This window comes from Pristiophorus japonicus, chromosome 4, assembly GCF_044704955.1.
Source record: "Pristiophorus japonicus isolate sPriJap1 chromosome 4, sPriJap1.hap1, whole genome shotgun sequence".
Taxonomy (NCBI): domain Eukaryota; kingdom Metazoa; phylum Chordata; class Chondrichthyes; family Pristiophoridae; genus Pristiophorus; species Pristiophorus japonicus.
This window is the reverse complement of record NC_091980.1, coordinates 315,060,995-315,077,101: the sequence shown is the minus strand read 5'-3', so window position 1 is coordinate 315,077,101 and position 16,107 is coordinate 315,060,995. Positions and strand designations below refer to the sequence as shown.

At 48.2% G+C, this 16,107-nt stretch overlaps 1 protein-coding gene across 2 annotated transcripts in view; it reads left to right on the top strand.

Moving 5' to 3' along the window:
• Positions 1–7,236, top strand: part of noxred1 (NADP-dependent oxidoreductase domain containing 1) — a 49,878-nt gene extending 42,642 nt beyond the window's left edge. For both annotated transcript variants that reach the window (XM_070879719.1, XM_070879718.1), the window contains exon 6: positions 3,905–7,236. In XM_070879719.1, the coding sequence (XP_070735820.1) occupies positions 3,905–4,026 (122 nt within the window). In that variant the 3' untranslated portion in view covers positions 4,027–7,236. The remainder of the gene's footprint in view (positions 1–3,904) is intronic.
• The last annotated feature ends 8,871 nt before the right edge of the window (positions 7,237–16,107 follow it).

Sequence of the window (16,107 nt, the reverse complement as noted above, 5' to 3'; positions counted from 1 at the left end):
GTGTGGCCTCACCAAGGCCCTCTACAACTATAGCAACACCAACCTGCCCCTGTACTCAAATCCCCTCGCTATGATAAGGATAAGGGGAAGCCATTTCGGACCGAGATGAGGAGAAACTTCTTCACCCAGAGAGTGGTGAACCTGTGGAATTCTCTACCACAGAAAGTTGTTGAGGCCAATTCACTAAATATATTCAAAAAGGAGTTAGATGTAGTCCTTACTATTAGGGGGATCAAGGGGTATGGCGAGAAAGCAGGAATGGAGTACTGAAGTTGCATGTTCAGTCATGAACTCATTGAATGGTGGTGCAGGCTCGAAGTGCTGAATGGCCGACTCCTGCACCTATTTTCTATGTTTCTATGATTCCAACATTTTCCCCACCACTGATGTCAGGCTAACCGGTCTATAATTACCCGTTTTCTCTCTCCCTCCTTTTTTTAAAAGTGGTGTTATATTAGCTACCCTCTAGTCCATAGGAACTGATCCAGAGTCGATAGACTGTTGGAAAATGATCACAAATGCATCCATTATTTCTAGGGCCACATCCTTAAGTACTCTGGGATGCAGACTATCAGGCCCTGGGGATTTATCGGCCTTGAATCCCATCAATTTCCCTAACACAATTTCCTGCCTAATAAGGATATCCTTCAGTTCCTCCTTCTCACTAGACCCACTGTCCCCTAGTACATTCGGAAGGTTATTTGTGTCTTCCTTCGTGAAGACAGAACCAAAGTATTTGTTCAATTGGTCTGCCATTTCTTTGTTTCCCATTATAAATTCACCTGAATCCGACTGCAAGGGACCTATGTTTGTCTTCACTCATCTTTTTCTCTTCACATATTTATAGAAGCTTTTGCAGTCAGTTTTTATGTTCCCTGCAAGCTTCCTCTCGTACTCTATTTTCCTCCTCTTAATTAAACCCTTAGTCTTCCTTTGTTGAATTCTAAATTTCTCCCAGTACTCAAGTTTGTTGCTTTTTCTAGCCAAATTATATGCCTCTTCCTTGGCTTTAACACTATCCTTAATTTCCCTTGTTAGCCACGGTTGAGCCACCTTCCCCGTTTTATTTTTACTCCAGACAGGGATGTACAATTGTTGAAGTTCATCCATGTGATCTTTAAATGTTTGCTGTTGCTTATCCACCGTCAACCCTTTAAGTATCATTTGCCAGTCTATTCTAGCCAATTCACGCCTCATACCGTCGAAGTTACCTTTCCTTAAGTTCAGGACCCTAGTTTCCGAATTAACTGTGTCACTCTCCATCTTAATAAAGAATTCTACCATATTATGGTCAATCTTCCCCAAGGGGTCGCGCACAACAAGATTGCTAATTAGTCCCTTCTCATTACACATCACCCAGTCTAGGATGGCCAGCTCTCTAGTTGGTTCCTCGACATATTGGTCCAGAAAACCATCCCTAATACACTCCAGGAAATCCTCCTCCACCGCATTGCTACCAGTTTGGGTAGCCCAATCAATATGTAGATTAAAGTCACCCATGATAACTTCTGTACCTTTATTGCACACATCCCTTATTTCTTGTTTGATGCTGTCCCCAACCTCACTACTACTGTTTGGTGGTCTGTACACAACTCCCACTCGCGTTTACTGCCCTTTGGATTTCTGCAGCTCCATCCATACCGATTCCACATCATCCAAGCTAATGTCCCTCCTTACTATTGCATTAATTTCCTCTTTAACCAGCAACGCCACCCCACCTCCTTTTCCTCTCTGCCTATTCTTCCTAAATGTTGAATACCCCTGGATGTTGAGTTCCCAGTCGTGGTCACCCTGGAGCCATGTCTCCGTGATGCCAATAAAAGTGCGCCCTTTTTAAAGGAGCATGAACTATAAACTTCAAATAAGTAAAACTAAAGGAAACTTATTGAAGCAAATTGTTGTTCCTGGTGTTGATCAGGCTCTCCAGTCCCTCCGGTGCCCAGGGTTCGCGAAGGGTTAGAGACAGCGGAAAGAACGGCAACATCATCATCATCATAAACAGTCCCTCGGAGTCGAGGAAGACTTGTTTCCACTGTAAAAGTGAGTTCTCAGGTGACTGACGAGTCCTGTGCAGGACCTACAGTCTCTGTCACAAGTGGGGCAGACAGCGGTTGAGGGAAAGGGTGGGTGGGGAGTCTGGTTTGCCGCACGCTCCTTCCGCTGTCTACGCTTGGCTCCTGCTTGTTCTCAGCAAAGAGACTCGAGGTGCTCAGCGCCCTCCCGGATGCTCTTCCTCCACTTTGGGCGGTCTTGGGCCAGGGATTCCCAGGTGTCAGTGGGGATGTTACACTTCGTCAAGGAGGCTTTGAGGGTGTCCTTGAAGCGTTTTCTCTGCCCACCTGGGGCTCATTTGCTGTGTCGAAGTTCCGCGTAGAGCGCTTTCTTTGGGAGTCTCGTGTTGGGCATGCGGACAATGTGGCCCGCCCAACGGAGCTGGTCGAGCGTCAGCAACAAGAGCCATTCCAATGACTAAGGCATCAGCTCCCACGCTGGGCCAGCTGGTTCAGGCTTTAACTGGCTTACCGCCAAGGCTCTCACGTTCACTCCCTGACCTTTTGGCTATTCTAAGTCAGGGGATTAGGCTACAGTTGCCCTGTGCCTCCCAGGGATCGGGAGTGGGGGAAATCTCAGTCAGTGCTCCTGCTCCCAATCATTGCCCAGTAACTCCTGCTGGAATTACCTAACTCAGGCTCATCTATGATGTGGCCGGATAGCCAACAACTCCCTGGACTCACACATAAGAACATAAGAAATAGCAGCAGGAGTTGGCCATTCGGCTCCTCAAGCCTACTCCACCATTTAATAATAAGATCATGGCTGATCTTCGTCCTCAACTCCACTTTCTCACCTGATCTCCGAATCCCTTGACTCCCCTGGAGTCCAAAAATCTATTGATCTCAGCCTTGAATATATTCATCGACAGAGCATCCACAACTCTCTGGGGCAGAGAATTCCAAAAATTCACAATCCTCTGAGTGAAGAAATTCCTCCTCATATCAGTCTTAAATGGCCGACCCCTTATCCTGAGATTGTGCCCCCTGGTTCTAGACTTCCCACAGCCCAGGGGAAACATCCTCTCAGCATCTACCCTGTCAATCCCCTTCAGAATCTTATATGTTTCAATGAAATCACCTAAACTCCAGAGAGTATCGGCCCAATCTACTCAATCTCTCCTCATAGGAGGAAACATGGGGAGTGGACTATACAGGGTATTTGAAGGAAGGATATTCTTGCATTGGAGGCTGTTCAGAGAAGGTTCACTACATTGATTCCGGAGATGATGGGGTTGACTTATGAGGAAAGGTTGAGTAGGTTGGGCCTCTACTCATTGGAGTTCAAAACAATGAGAGGTGATCTTATCGAAATGTATAAGATTATGAGGGGGCTTGACAAGGTGGATGCAGAGAGGATGTTTCCACTGATGGGGGAGACTAGAACTAGGGGGCATAGTCCCAGAATAAGGGGCCGCCCATTTAAAACTGAGATGAGGAGGAATTTCTTCTTTCAGAGTGTTGTAAATCTGTGGAATTCTCTGCCCCAGAGAGCTGTGGAGGCTGGGGCGTTGAATATATTTAAGGTGGAGATAGACAGATTTTTGAGCGATAATGGAGTAAAGGGCAATGGGGAGCAGGCAGGGAAGTGGAGCTGAGTCCATAATCAGATCAGCCATGATCTTATTGAATGGCGGAGCAGACTCGAGGGGCCGAAAGGCCTACTCCTGCTCCTATTTCTTATGTTCTTATACTTGAACCAGAACCCAAGCAAGAATCAGTTCCTCTAGGAGAGGTGGGGAAAAGCAAAGTGAAAGTGCAGAACAGCTTGTTCATTTCTTGTTTGTGTTTTCGAACATTTCTAACTGCTGCTGCTAAAGTCACTTGTTTTTTTTAAAAATATCTCTTCGCAGCCCATTCCCATGGTTCGACCTGTCGACCGTGTCACAGAATGACACACCCCTCACAAGGTTCCTCTGGCTACATCCTCGCTTGCAGCATCACCTCAGCTTCATATACCGCGTGTCCTTGTTAAAGAAGAGAGACTGGTTTGACACTGAAGACTACTGTGATCGCTGAACTGGTCTGAGCTGAAACGGACCAGAGCTGAGTGATCGATCCCCAGGAGCCCGGTGCCACTATTACTGCTACATCTTCACAATATTGAGAGGACATGCGAATTTATGGACTAGAAAGACAATTATAAAAGAATAACCGGTCCCAAAGTATAAAAATCCCATTCTATACCTCACTCACTTCATTCACCAGTAATCTGTCCAGCTCCCTCTTGAATTGGGTGTCACTAACCCCTCCACTGCCTCCCTGGGCAGAATGTTCCCATTTTCAGATTGAGTTTGTACCCCTTGGCTGCAGCGTTTGTGCTGATTTATTAATGCTGGGGACTCTTTTCTGTAAGATGCACAGACAGCAGTGATCGGGTTCGAGTGGGAACGTTCGGTTTGATATTGGATGTTGCAGGCGACACACATTACACTGAGCTTCTTTGCTCGAATGTTTAATTCACACGGACTGGCTCAACACATCACACACACACTTCTGGGCAGCTCAGAGGCTCAGCTTTCCTTGGCTAATTAATTAGCCGGATCATTCTTCTGTTATTACAGTGAGATTACAGGAGAAGGATGTCAGTGCTCGGGATTGGCACAATTTCCCAATTTAGACACCTACTGTCCCATCAAACACTCCCAGGGAAGGTACAGGGGGTTAGATACAGAGTAAAGCTCCCTCTACACTGTCCCATCAAACACTCCCAGGGCAGGTACAGGGGGTTAGATACAGAGTAAAGCTCCCTCTACACTGTCCCATCAAACACTCCCAGGGCAGATACAGCACGGGTTAGATATAGAGTAAAGCTCCCTCTACACTGTCCCATCAAACACTCCCAGGGTAGGTACAGGGGGTTAGATACAGAGTAAAGCTCCCTCTACACTGTCCCATCAAACACTCCCAGGACAGGTACAGGGGGTTAGATACAGAGTAAAGCTCCCTCTACACTGTCCCATCAAACATTCCCAGGGCAGGTACAGCACGGGTTAGATACAGAGTAAAACTCCTTCTACACTGTCCCATCAAACATTCCCAGGGCAGGTACAGCACGGGTTAGATACAGAGTAAAGCTCCCTCTACACTGTCCCATCAAACACTCCCAGGGCAGGTACAGCACGGGCTAGATACAGAGTAAAGCTCCTCTGTGGTTCCTTTACCTTAAAATTATCTTAAATCTGTGTTACCGATCCCCCGGCCAGTCTTTATCCTATTAAAACCTCTCGTAATTTTTAACACCTCTATCAAATCTCCCTTTAATCTTCTCTACTTTAAGGAGAACAATCCCACCTTCTCCAGTCTCTCCACAGAGCTGAAGTCCCTCATCGCTGGTACCATTCTCCTCTGCACCCTGCCCAAGGTCCTCAAGTGTGATGCCCAGAATTGAACACAATACACCAGCTGAGGTTTAACCTGTGGTTTATAAAGCTAGAATCATAGAATCTTACAGCAAAGAAGGAGGCCAGTCGGCCACGTGTCTGTGCTAGCTCTTTGAAAGCCTTGTCCAATTTAATTCCCCATCCTAGCTTTCTCCCCATAACCCTGCAAATGAGTCCTCTTTAGCATAACTAAGATTGAACATAACTTTCTTGCTTTTGTACTCCATGCCTCTATTAATGAAGCTAAGGTTCTCGTATGCTTTAACAGCTTTATCAACTTGTCCTGGCACCTTCGCAGATTAAACGGTTACACTCATAATAAATAGTCAGACTGAGTACTGTGTGTAATGAGCAAGTGTGACCTTAGCTCCTTTATTACAATTCCAGAGTGCAGGTACCTCGTGGGCGGCCTGCTTATATACTGTGCTCCCAAGGGATGCTGGGATCCCTTGGGACTCCAACAGGTACAGGTAGGCCCTCTGGTGGACAGGTGTGATGCAGGTTACAAGGGGTTAAATACATAACATCACTCCCCCTGTGAAGTCAACAATACACTTGTTTACAAGGTGAGACGATCTGGGGCTTTGCGCTCCCTTGTTGATAGTCTCGGTACAAATGCTGGTGTGGGTGGATTGGTCAGTTCTTCACTGGGCTGTTGGACAGCTGGCCTTGCCGGGCTGCTGGGGCTGATGATTTCGGTTTCGTGGTCAACTGTGATGTCAGTTGCCACTTGTGTGTGTGTTGGAAGGTCAATGTTGGTGGGGTCCTCTTCGGGTTGGTCATAGCTGTTGGTGAACCGCAATTTGATTTGGTCCAAATGTTTTCTGTGCGTTTGTCCATTGGTCATTTTGACCTGAAACACCCTGCTCCCATCTTTGGCTGTGACTGTGCCAGCGAGCCATTTGGGACCATGTCAATAATTGAGCACAAACACAGGATCATTGATCTCAATATCGCGTGACAAATTTGCGCAGTCATGGTACACACTGTGTTGATGCCGCTTGCCCTCCACGTGATCATGGAAATCAGGGTGGACAAGAGAGAACCTTGTTTTAAGCGCCCTTTTCATGAGCAGCTCAGCTGGGGGAATCCCGGTAAGTGAGTGGGGTCTGGTGTGGTAGCTGAGCAGTACTCGGGACAACCGAGTCTGCAGGGAGCCTTCCGACACATGTTTCAAGCTTTGCTTGATGGTCTGAACTGCCTGTTCTGCCTGACCGTTGGATGCGGGCTTGAACAGGGCAGATGTGACATGTTTGATCCCGTTGCGGGTCATGAATTCCATGAATTCAGCACTGGTGAAGCACGGCCCATTGTCGCTGACTAGGACATCAGGCAAGCCGTGCGTGGCAAACATGGCTCGTAGACTTTCAATGGTGGCCGTGGACGTGCTTACAAACATTATTGCACGTTCAATCCATTTTGAGTAAGTGTCTGAAGGGATTAATAGGGTTAGTGCGAAATTGCTGTGCTTGAGAAAAACCAAACAATCGACCCAGCATGTACTGAATGACAGGATGCGATAAGCAATTGTGAAAAGGTCACAAGATGCTGAGCAACATGGAAGCTAACTGCCAGCTAGAGGGAAGAGGTCAATCGCACACCAGATGCTGGCCGAAGATAAGGAAGGGTGCTGAACATAAACTGTATGGGGACATTTGAAATGTCAGATGATCGGGTCATGTGGAAGTAGTGACATGTGACCTCTGCGGTTTACGACTTTAAATATGCTGTATGTGTAACACCAAGTTGAGTTTGTGCCTAGTTGAGGAACCTACACACAATTCCCCTGGTACCTTGTATTAATAAACTGTGTGTGTTCTCTACTCTAATTTTGGTCTCGGAGTAGATTTATTTCTATCTCGGGGTTTTACCCCAACAGTTTTGGCGCTGCGAGCAGGGTGTACCGGTGGGCGGACTCGACTGAGACTCGAGTGTATGGGGATAAGGTCGGATTTTACGACATCCCGGAAATTGGAATGCCTGAGACGGCAGAGTTGAAGCCGCCGGACACCCAATGGACAGAGTGAGACACGGCGAGAGTTAATAACAGACACAGTGAGTAGAGACTAAGATAAAGCAGAGTATAAGTACGATAAAAGTGGTGTGAAAGCGAAACGAGTGTCCTCGTCATTTCAGTTGTCACAAACTATCTCAGTCGCCTAACTTGAGCCAGAATTAAGAGAGCAAATGCCCCACATGATGGCCAAGGATTAAGATCGAGGGGAACACCGAGAGGACAAAATGACGGCGAAAACCTGTGAGTGACTTGTGTGATACGCATGAGTTGGCGTGAGAGTTGAGGGATAATCCCATTGCGATAAATAAGTAACGGAATAGAAGTAGACCCGCGTGAAGAGACTCATTCACAGAGGAAGTAAAGGAAGGTCGGATCACATAATGGCGTCGGGGAAAGACCTTGAAGGGGGGCCGGGAGGGTCTCTTAGTAGGTTCTATGCAGACGACCAGAAGGGCTTAATAGACAAAATGATTAAAGACGGGTGGGATCCCTCGGCTGTCCCCAAGGAGCAAAAGAATTGGTGGGAGAAACAGAAACAGAAAAAGGCAAAGAAAGCCGGAATACTTTTAGTATATCAGTTATGTGTGTTACAAAGTAAAACTGAACAATTAGTGGAAAAAACTAAGGAAATAAAAGCTGAGAATAAGAAATGGAGAGAGCGGTATGAACAAACCGGCAGGTGGGGGGATCAGATTATGACCTCTGTCCGACTTATGTTGCCGCAGTAGCGGCATCGGCTCCTCCCTTTGATGAGGAGACTGAGATGGAAGGATCCAGTGACGAGAGAGGGAATGAGGAAAGAGCAGCCCCTGCTAGGGTGACCCTGGGCCCAGTGGGAGGATATCCCCGATATGAATACCACGCTTTCACCCCCACAGAAAAACAAATAATGAATCAGGATTTGGGGAGCTGACAACCACGGAAAAGGAATGTAGAATTTTGGCAAAAGTTGGAAGAATTATACGAAACTCACGACATGCATGAAAGAGATGTCCTTCAAATAGTTCGGGCTAAGTGTCTGAAAGATCGATGGACAGGGTTAGTAGCCCCTCACAGTGACGGCCATAGGCGCCACAAAGGCACAACGAGATACAGCCAGAACGGGGTTCGTTCAGGCTGTGCAGGCATTAATGGGAGCATCCACTCCAAATTGGGGATTGATAATGCAAACCCGCCAGAAAAAGGGAGAAAACGCCAATGACTACAGAGAAAGATTATGGTTTCAGTACCAAGAATCCTCGGGACAGGCGGCCCCGACCAGAGACGACCCAGTCTTCGGGAAAATGTTTAAGGACGGCCTTTCGGCCGACCATCAAAAGATCTTGAAAATGGGGGTGGTAGTCACGGACACCTATGACCAAGCTGTCCGGTGGACATGCCACATTAACTCTGGGGGAATAAAACAAGAAGTGGCCGCGGCTAAGAGTAGTAAGAGTGCAGACCAAGGGGAATGCTACAACTGTGGCAAGACGGGTCATTTTGCCGCCAACTGTAGAGGCCCCAGGAGATCAACCGTCCGATGTGACAATTGCAGGAAAAAGGGTCATGCCACTGATAAATGTTGGGCGCCCAGATCAGAAGAGGAGAAAGGAAATAGTCAGTCAGGCCTGAGAGTAGAAGAGATGAACCGACAGCAGCTAATCATAGCCCTGAAGGACTTAGGAAGAGACTGAAGGCCAGCGGCCCCCGTGGGGCAGGGAGAGGATCCACGTGTTCATATAACAGCGCTGTTAGGGGGCCGGCAGTGTGATATGTTGGTGGGAGCATCGGTATCTACGACAGATATTCCCTTACCCACAACTAAACATGTTGTCCATATAACTGGCGTGGGAGGATCTGCCACCAAAGCCCACCAGAGCAAAGTAATCCTATTGGAGATAGCCGGTATTCTGATCCCGGCACAATTTTATGTATGCCTGAATGCAGAAGGGACCATATTGGGGATCGACCTCCTGGAACAGTTAGGGGCAATAATAGACCCACAGAATAAGAGAATAGTTTGGAGAAATAAGGGAGGACACAAAATCACGACGTACGGGGAACAGACTAATTTGCACAATCACTCAAAGGTTGGAAGTCTGCAACTCCTCATCCGAGATTGGGATACAGCAGGAGACTACGGCCCATTATGCGAACAAATGAGGCAAGTGTGGGCTCAATCAAAGCAGGATTGTGGGCTGGTAAAGACCAAGCCAGTGGTCATTCCTGGGCCCGAACACACTCCGCATAAGCAATACCCCATTAAACCTGAAGCCCGAGAGGCCGTAAAACAAATAGTGCAGGACCTCTTGTGGAGCGGTGTTCTTCGGGAAGCCGAAAGCACTCGCCAACCTGGCCCGTAAAGAAACCAGCTGGCTCATACCGATTCACCATAGACTATATGGTGTTAAATAAAGTAACTCCCCGCCAGCACCCCATCGTAGCAAGCCCAGCAACCAAATTTAATGGATTGAAACCAGAACACAAATATTTACAGTCTTAGATATAGCTAATGGACTTTGGTTCATACCATTAGCCCAGGAGTCCCAAGATAAATTCACATTCACGGTAGGGGATAGCCAGTACACTTGGACGCGAGTGCCCCAGGGTTTTCACAATAGTTCGGCCATATTTCACCGAACTATGAGTCGAGCCTTGGAGACCGTAGATTTAGCCCCCTACCGAAGTACCATCCTCCAATATACGGACGACCTGTTGATTGCCTCGGAGGACGAGAGAGGACATATGGGGGCTCTAATAGAAATCCACGGAAGCATTAATGGAAACGGGATTTAAGGTAAACCCCAAGAAAGCTCAGATCGGATTAAAGGAGATGCAGTACTTGGGACACCAACTGTCACAGGTGACAAAAACAATGCCCCACCACAGAAAGGAAGCAATTCGCATTATGCCCCGACCGAAGACGGTTCGAGGAGTGCGTAAAGTATTGGGACTTTTTAACAACTGTAGAAATTTTATAGCCAACTTCGCGGCAATTGCAGAACCAATACAGAGGCTAATCAAAGGAAGAAAACCAGCTCTAGAAAGTGCGGAGTGGGGCCCGGAGCAGGAAACTGCATACGGCCAGATAAAGGCAGCCCTAATGTCGGCACCAGGCTTAGGACTGCCCAATATGAACGCACCGTTTCACATTTATTGTGAAAACGAGGGCGGGTTTTACGGAGCAGTAGTTACTCAAATGCATGGAGACCGAGCCCGCCCAGTAGCTTCCTATTCCACCCAACAGTTGCCCGTGGCAGGAGGTCTGTCAAGATGTGTAACAGCCTTGGACTGTGCAACATGGGCGGTGAAAATTAATGAGCCAGTAGTAATGACAGGGGAGGTTATACTACATACCAAACATACCTTGGCGGAAATGCTCAACACCGGGAAATTGCGCTCTGTGTCCAACGTACGCCGGGCCAAATGGGAGGCAGTGTTACTTCCCTTAGATGGGTCCGTAAAAATTGTACGAGACACGGGGGAGAACCCGGCAGAGGGCCTCTTATCCGTGGGTGAGCCTCATGAGTGCCAGGCACAGGAATGGGAGGACTCACCGGGACACATAAGTGAGATTCCCCTTGAAAACCCCAAGCTGATCCTGTACGTGGATGGGTCCCAGAGATACATTCAGGGGACCCCGCATACGGGATGGGCGGTGGTAGATGAAGCGCTAAACACTGTCCGAAAGGGGAGGTTAGACGGAGGACTGTCGGCCCAAGTAGCTGAGCTCACTGCCCTGACTGAAGCCCTCCAACTGGCCGAAGGCCAGCGGGCAAATATATATACGGATAGCCGCTATGCCTTCGGGGTAGTCCATGACTACATGACTGCCTGGGCAAGGAGAGGGTTCGTCACTTCGGGCGGGGAGGCTATCAAACATGAGGGCCGAATCAGACTACTATTAGACGCCGCCAGTAAACCCGCAGAGGCAGCAGTGATCAAGGTTAAGGCTCACCAGAAAGTAGTAAACAATGTCCAACGGGGCAATGAAGCGGCGGATAAAACGGCACAGGAAGCAGGGATATCCTTAGAAGTGCAGGAAGAAGTTGTATGTAGTATCATTACCAGGGAAGATACAGACATTGTGAGATTACATGCCGATGTAAGTGATGAAGAAAAGAAAGATTGGGGCACAAAAGGAGGAAGCCAGGGTGACGACTTCGTATGGAGGAAAGATGGGAAGGTGATAGCCCCGGCTTGTATTAGACAAATGCTCATGGAACTACACCATGGCATCAGTCATGTCGGACGGAACGTCATGATAACAAACATAACTGGGGATTGGTAGTGGCCAGGAATGGGGCGGGACGTAGCTAAGTATTGTCAGCAATGTGTCACTTGTGCACAGCACAACCCAGGAAAGGCCGTTAAGGTTAGAATGGCTCACCAACCACGACCAAGGGGGCCTTGGGAGTGTATACAGATAGACTTCACGGGACCTTTACCATCCTCAAGGGGCAAGAAATACTGTCTAGTAATAATAGATCAGTTTACGCGGTGGGTAGAAGCGTTCGCCATGCAAAACTGCACCGCAATCATGGTGGCCCGAATATTGGCAGAGGAAGTAATCTCATGTTGGGGCGTCCCTATCCAAATCGATTCTGACCAGGGAACCCATTTTACCGTACAAATAATGAAGGAGGTATGTGCTCTGTTGGGTATTAGACAGAAGTTTCATATCCCCTACCACCCTCAAAGCTGTGGGATGATAGAACGCATGAACAGGACACTTAAAACAGCCCTAGCAAAGGCCATCCAAGAGACGGGACAAGCTTGGGCGGATTTACCACCCACAATCTTGATGAGACAAAGGGCAATTCCTAACCAAGTGACGGGATTGACTCCATGAGTTGATGACAGACAGGGCGATGCACCTGACGGAAGGAATCATAACTGGGGGATCCGACGTAGGACTCCTGAGGGATCGGATTAGAAAGTACGTCTTGGAACTGAGTAAGCAACTTAAGGAATTGAGGAAGGAAGTGAGGGAATGGCAAGCAGGCCGGGACAAACAGAAGGAATTGGAGGACCAGGGGAGGTGTCGTAGGTAGGGCAAAGGTAATGGTAAAATGTCTGCCAGGACGAACGGGGTTTGCTCCCCGTTGGTCTGGCCCATTTGAAGTCCTAATTAGTGGAGATACGTGCGCCTGCATAGGTATGGATGGGGTTGGCCGATGGAAACATTGGTCTCAGCTCAAAGAATATGAATCCAACGACCCCAGCACAAGTGAACAAAACAAATAACCCTGCCTTCATACACATTCTAGGAAACTGAAGGCGGACGCATCAGCAGAAAACGCCGGAAGAAATAAAGACGATCCAAGATGAATGTGTTACACGATATTATGTGCAGTTTGCTTTTTTGTGTAATTGTAATATGTAGCCTAGGGAGGACTCAGGCCAGAGTACCCCCACGCACCAAGAGAGAGTTGCATGTAAACACCTTTTTGTACATGTCAAACACCTATGCCAAGAAAGCCAATGCTGCCAGCTGTTGGGTCTGTGCCCATGTCCCCACACACTCGGAGGAAGGAATCCCCCTACAATCAATCCCATTTAGTGAAAATGAGACGGCCAGCTGGATGTTTGGAGTTAGAACCGGATCCACAACCATTGGCTCTTATGCCATAGAGGCAGACGGCAGCACCATAATAAAACTTAAAAGTCATGGTTATAATCCAGAACAGTGTAGTGGTGGACACGGCCAACATATAACGATTCCTATCTACCACCGTTCCTGAGAACAAGGTGTCAGAAGGGACAGGGAGGGGGGTTTTGTCTCACAAGGCAAGGACGACCGGAAGATCCTATTGTGGGGTACAGTAACTGCACATATAGCCTTACCTTACCTGCTGAAGGGGTTAGGGTGACACTCCCATCATTAAACGGAAACGGTGACTTTTCGGTCCAATGGGACCCCCCAGCGATAAATAAGTATACGCCCTACAACGGGACTCATTTTGTGTGCAGTCACAGGGCCTACCCCTGGTTGCCCCGAGAATGGACGGGTTCTTGTTATCTGGCTTATATCGTACCCTACATGTATCACCTGGGTTCTCTGAGGGACCTCCACCGGAGAGCCAGGCGAGCCATCACGGAGACTGAAAGATTCTGGGCCATTGCGCTTCCCTGATATGGAGCAGGTAAATTGGCAAGGGAATCCATTAACATGGCTTCCGTCCTGGAACAGGTGGCCAACGATACAGCTAAGCCCTAGTTAAGGTTAATGCAGAGATGGTAGCCCTCTGCACAATCGAATGGCCCTTGACTATGTGTTGGCAGAAAAAGGGGGAACCTGTGCCCTCATCGGGGCCGAACGTTGTACATACATCCCGGATAGCTCGGGAGAAATTACCGATCTGGCAGAGCTTATCCAAGAAGAGGTTAAAAAGCTGAAGCAACCACCAGCCTCCAGGTTGTGGGGCTGGTTCTCAGGGTGGTTAGGATCAATGGGAACGTCACTAATCCACGGTCTGGCTACCTTTGTGGTGGTGGTAATAATGCTGTATTGCCTATGTATGTTACTTAAATGGTGTATCCGCAAAGCACTGTCATCTTTACTATCGAGCAGACCTGTAACCCAACCACCCTCAAACTAAGAGCACCTAGCGGTGTCTCAGAAGGTGGCGTACACACGCCCAAAACACCTATATGATGAGGTCTTATGAGCAGCAGAATGAGGTGCAACAGGAAATGGGAACCTGGACCCCGGAGTGGAGACCCCGGGGCCCAGGAGCCGGCACATCACATCACCAAGTTCTGCATAAAGACCGGGTATACGTTGGCCTAGAATTATGTATATGAAAGATTTTGGCCAAATGGGGGATTGAAGGGATTAATAGGGTTAGTGCGAAATTGCTGTGCTTGAGAAAAACCAAACAATTGACCCAGTATGTACTGAATGACAGGATGCGATAAGCAATTGCGAGAAGGTCACAAGACGCTGAGCAACATGGAAACCAACTGCCAACTAGAGAGAAGAGGCCAATCGCAAACCAGATGCTGGCCAAAGATAAGGAAGGGTGCCGAACAATAAACTGTAAAACTGCTGTATGGGGACTTTTGAAATGTCAGATGATTGGGTCATGTGGAAGTAGTGACATGTGACCTCTGCGGTTTACGACTTTAAATATGCTGTATGTGTAACACCAAGTTGAGTTTGTGCCTAGTTGAGGAACCTACACATAACTCCCCTGGTACCTTGTATTAATTACTGTATGTGTTCTCCAATCTCTGATTTTGGTCTCGGTGTAGATTTATTTCTACCTCGGGGTTTTACTCCAACAGCGTCCACGACAACCAAAAACATTTTGCCTAGGAATGGACCCACATAGTCTACATGGATCCTCGACCACGGTTTGGATGGCCAGGACCACAAACATAGCGGTGCCTCTCTGGGTGCATTGGTCAGCTGAGAGCAAGTGTTGCACTGGCGCACACATGACTCTAAATCTGAGTCAATGCCAGGCCACCACACGTGAGATCTGACTATGGCTTTCATCATTACGATGCCTGGGTGGGTGTTGTGCAGTTCGCAAATAAATGTGTCAAGACTACGAATTTGCCCCACAAAAGACCGTCCGCCTGCAGGGATAACTTGACTTTGCATCTGTGGAATGGCTTAATCGCTTCCTGCATCTTCACCGGGACACTGGACCAGCTCCCATGGAGGACACAGTTTTTTTACCAAGGACAGTAACGGATCCTGGCTGGTCCAGGTCCTGATCTGGCGGGCCGTAACGGGGGACTTCTCGTTCTCAAATGCCTCCATGACCATGAGCAAGTCCGCTGGCTGTGCCATTTCCACCCCGGTGGTGGGCAATGGTAGCCGACTAAGAGCATCTGCGCAGTTCTCTGTGCCTGGTCTGTGGCGGATTACATAGTTGTATGCCAACAGCGTGAGCGCCCATCTTTGGATGCGGGCAGAGGCATTGTATTAATCCCTTTGCTCTCTGAGAATAGCGATATGAACGGCTTGTGGTCAGTCTCAAGCTCGAACTTGAGGCCAAACAAGTACTGGTGCATTTTTTTTACCCCGTAAACGCACGCCAGAGCCTCTTTTTCAACCATGCTGTAGTCCCTTTCAGCCTTGGACAAACTCCTGGATGCATACGCAACTGGTTGCAAAATCCTCGATGCATTAGCCTGTTATAACATACACCCGACCCCGTATGATGACGCATCACAGACTAACACTGATCGTTTACATGGGTCATACAGGACAAGTAGTTTGTTAGAACACAATAAGTTTTTGGCTTTCTTAAAGGCAGCCTCTTGTGAATTCCCCCATACCCAGTCGTCTCCCTTGCGCAGTAGCACATGTAGGGGTTCGAGCAGGGTGCTTAACCCGGGTAGGAAATTACCGATATAGTTAAGGAGTCCCAGGAACGGCCGCAGCTCCATCACATTCTGTGATTGCGGCGCGTTCCTGATGGCATCCGTCTTGGCGTCGGTGGGTCTGATGTCGTCTGCAGCGATTCTCTTTCCTACAAGCTGAATGTAGGCAGCTAGGAGTTAAATTAAAAAGTAGGACCTCAAAGGTAGTAATCTCAGGATTGCTACCAGTGCCACATGCTAGTCAGAGTAGGAATTGATAGCTAAGATGAATACGTGGCTTGAGGAATGGTACAAGAAGGAGGGATTCAAATTCCTGGGATGTTGGAGCCGGTTCTGG